The sequence below is a fragment of the Lycorma delicatula genome, chromosome 9, assembly GCF_047948215.1.
Source record: "Lycorma delicatula isolate Av1 chromosome 9, ASM4794821v1, whole genome shotgun sequence".
Taxonomy (NCBI): domain Eukaryota; kingdom Metazoa; phylum Arthropoda; class Insecta; order Hemiptera; family Fulgoridae; genus Lycorma; species Lycorma delicatula.
Genome location: NC_134463.1, coordinates 92658129 through 92662399, shown reverse-complemented (window position 1 = coordinate 92662399; position 4271 = coordinate 92658129). Strand labels below are relative to the sequence as shown.

The 4271-nt window shown below is 29.4% G+C and overlaps 1 protein-coding gene across 1 annotated transcript; it reads right to left on the bottom strand.

Moving 5' to 3' along the window:
* Nucleotides 1-209: 209 nt before the first annotated feature.
* Nucleotides 210-3061, bottom strand: LOC142330713 (barH-like 1 homeobox protein). The gene is made up of 2 exons (XM_075376158.1): nt 2963-3061; nt 210-557 (listed from the first exon to the last, which is right to left on the bottom strand). The coding sequence occupies exons 1-2, from the start codon at nt 3026-3028 to the stop codon at nt 210-212; spliced, it is 414 nt and encodes a 137-aa protein (XP_075232273.1). The 5' UTR covers nt 3029-3061.
* Nucleotides 3062-4271: the final 1210 nt, after the last annotated feature.

Sequence of the window (4271 nt, the reverse complement as noted above, 5' to 3'; positions counted from 1 at the left end):
TAATAAACTTTACTTTTTATAAATAATGACCATTGTTTCAGAGAAAAAAAAACCGTAGTGAAGTGAAGAAAAGGGAAGTATTATTGAGATTAAAATGAATCTACTATACAATTACAAAATTTTATTTAATATATTACAAGACCAAAATAGACTGACAGTAAGTATATTTGTATTATTATTATTATTATTATTATTGTACTTTGAACATTTCACTGAATATTTTCACTTTCAGATGACAGTTCAGGAGATCCAATAATATTACTTTGATTTAAAGTAACAGAATTATTAGGTATATCAGCTGATGAACTTTCATTGAAAGTACAACTGAGTGGTTGTGGTGATAAATAATATGAGCTAGTCGGTGAAAATAATGATGAGTACTGATGCGATGGAAAATAAATTGCAGTTCCTTGTCTATGTGCCATCTTAAGACGTGATGCTAATTGTTTCTTCCATTTTGTTCTTCGGTTTTGAAACCAAGTCTTTATTTGTACTTCTGTTAAATTTAATGCTTTTGATAGTTCCATTCTTTTACTTACACTTAAATATTTATCTGTCTGAAAAATGAACAAATATAGTTGAGTCTTTAATGAATAGTTTCACATTTTATACATATGAGGAACTATGAAATATACATACAAAGTAAAAATACAAAAACTGAAAAATAATCTTCAAATATTTTATTTGAGGGATTGTTTTATAATACTGTTTAATAAATCTTTACTCACCTTTGTCACCATGTCATGTGTTTTGTATCTTATATATCTTTTATACATTTCTTGATTCAGACATCGCAGATGTTTCATATCTGCTCTAAAAACATGCATTTTATTACTGTACCTTGAATTTTTCTTTCAACCAGGCAAGCAAGGATAACCTTTTAGTTTAAGGTTTCTGCCTGTGTGAAAATGGATTAAAATTTTTTATTTGAAGATTGCAACAATTTTCTTTGGGCAATATTGCCTATGTCATACACAAATTCCTACATATGAGATGTGTATTGTGTAATAGATAAATATGTATAGAAATTCAGTATTTGCACCATTCAACCAATTTTTCAGATTCTCATAATATCTTTTTCAGGCTCAAGTTTATAAGGAGTTTTCTCCTACTCCAGAAGACACTTTCCATTGTTTTTTATCTCATGTTTTTAATTGTTTTGCTGATGGTGAATGTGTACAGTGCTATTGTGTAGATTTGCTACATTTATCAGGTTTTGCTTATTCATAAAATCTTATTGTAAACAAGGAACTCAAAGGAAACTAAAGGTATTTTGACAAAGTCAAAGGTACAAAGGAACCAAATAACTCTCACATTATGGGATTTGGAATTGAAATAGCCATTTTAATCACACACTACAAGAACAACATAACTGCAGCTGGATAAACTCTGCATATTGCTGCAAGACATGTTAACACTGCCAGCTGTGAAAAAATAATTTTATTTGCATTTTTAGTGGCTTGTATGTAAAATGACATAATATCTTTTTTATATTATGTGCTCATTAAAAGAGTTAGTTTAATAATATATAATTAAAATTGACCTTTAAAATAGCTTTAGCGTTATACTATCTTTACAAAAGTTCAACAGTTATGATATTTATTGACTAGTTATTTTAACTGACTGTGTATCCTGTGGTTTATTATGTTTGATTTTACTTACAATAGGCCTGGTTTGGCTTGGTATTTTTCATTTGCTACAAAATTCTTCTTTCTTAGTAACTTAATTGTGCAGTTAGCCTATAACTGCTAATATAAATAAAATGTTGTCAAACATTTCATAATAGGTCAGTGTGTAAGGGATTTCTTGAATATTGACATGTTTTGCACTCTTTTGTCATCTTTAAGAACTATTAGGCAGTACTGAATAACTTTGCTATAACTAAACTTTATAAGTGTTTGAATATTTCAGTAGTATTATTTATTAACTGTGAATACTGTTTGTATTCTAATTTGTAACATCTTATGTAACTGTTATTATGTTAAATATTCTTTTGTTTGTGAGTACATGTAATATTTTATCATGTGTTTTATTAAAATGAGTAAAATAAACCATAAAAGGATGTCTTAGAATGAAATATTTAGTATTTTTGATGAAAATTCTTGTTATGATGTTCTTTGTGACAGTAATTCTTGCTGATAAATTAGAATTCTGAACCCAATGTTAATATATTTAAAGTTAATTATTCAGTACTTATATTCAAAACTAAACGAGGAATATAACAAAGAAGTAATGTCTAATTAAAATTTAATATCTACACATATTTTTAAGTTAAATAACTTAAATTTAGAAATCAAATATTTAGGTCAGATAAAATTAAAAGAGATCAAATGTGTTGAATTTATATAGCAATAACTCTTGTAGTTATTAGGAACTAGTTAATATGCCAACAGCATATGATTTATATATTTATTAATTTATGTAATAATACACTGCCCAGAATCAGTTACGTATGGATGTTAATGAATTTCCGAGTGTGTGAGGATGCCATATTACTCAAGCTGAAATTGAGCCAAGGCTCGAACCCAGAACCCTTCCCATAAAATCCTGAGACATTACCACTCCATTACAGAAATTGGTAGAGTGGTGACAATTAACATTAAGAGAAACTTACTACATTGCATAAACCAGTTTATGTAGTATACTTCGTTTTCGCTTGTGGCATTTAATCATATCACATTATTTTATTATTCAAGGTGCTACACCATATATTCTAAACTTATGGTAGAACTAATCAGTAAGGAAATTTAGTTACAATCTTGCTGAGGCCCTAATTTTCCAATCTGACTACATTGAAAGAAAAATCAGTCTTTGTTATTGCTATTTTGTGAAACTGATAAAACTGCTCTAACTATAGAGGTTCAACCAGTTATCACAAAAATAATGGAATTGTCTAACAGAAAAAGATGCAGAATAGAAATAAATAATGAAAAAATATTGTTTTTGTTAAAATTTTGCATACTTTGAACTCAGCTTCCAGTCTTTCAAGCTGTTTGGCACTGTATGCTTGTCGTGGTTTACGATCCATTCCAGGTTTCCTTGATCTCCGGCCGACTGGTTTTGGAGCTAAAAAAATGAAAATAATGTCTTTATATCTTCTTTGGATCTAAGTTACACATAGTAAGATTTAAATAAATCTTACTATTTATAAATAAATTTTCATGAAAAAAATTAACTAAAACTATGTTTTTGTGATTTCCTCAGTGAACATAATTTTGGTAATAAAAATCTTATGTAACAAGAATAGAAGTAAATTTTAAAACAGATATGTTAGGAAATAGATTTGTAGAATTTTTACTAAAGGATCTCTTCTTGGTGGTTGAAAAAAGTGATAATCTGGTGGACAATTTAATTCAGTAAGTGGAATATAAGTGTAATTTTCTATAAACAGAACTGTAATCAAAAATACAAATAATTACGTTTATGTAAGCATTCAATTATTATGTTTTTATGGCAAAATTGTTGACATAACAATGACATAACTTCGTCACGTACCTTGTAGAAAAAAATACTCAATCAGTTTACAAGGCCATCTATGAGACGGATGCATGTCTAAATCAAACACCAGGTACAGAGTAGGATCTCTGCGAAAACAGGCAAATGAGCACTCTATTGAAACAGATGCTGTTAAAGCCCTAGTCGGTAAATAATTCAACAGTGGCGGAAGGTGCACACTCAACTGCTAGTTTAAATAAATACTAAAGAGACTCAAGTGAAAGCAATATCTTTGATCAGATTTATCAGAAGAAGGACCAAAGTTGACACACAAGGGCACCTTACATACTTGCCATCGTGGAAAGCACATGGACAATAAAGCATATGGACTCTGTTATACCTGCAATAATATTGATCCTGGCCACCACATTGCCAGCTCCTTCAAAAATTTGCCAGCTCCATATCCAAAATCGTTTTCACTTTTGGATGATCAAAAAACATAAAAAAATGTAACTGACCATCTGAAGGATATTCTGGTTTCTGAGTTTCAACACTTCCATGAAGAGTGGGAAAATCTGTTTGAAGTGTTGCGTGGCTTCCGAAGGGAACTATTTCAAAGGAGATATAGTCCATGTATAACTGGATTGTAAATAAAACATTTTTCTGTACCAGTCTCATTACTTTATTTACAGACATGTATATTTATTTATGCGCCCTGAATCTTGCATTTTCTTTCACCAATCTTATGAAGTTTATAGGCTTTTCCTCACTTGTCAGTGATCTTGCAAAGTGTTCAAATTTTCTTTCATTAATATGCTTTCCATTCATTGTTAATC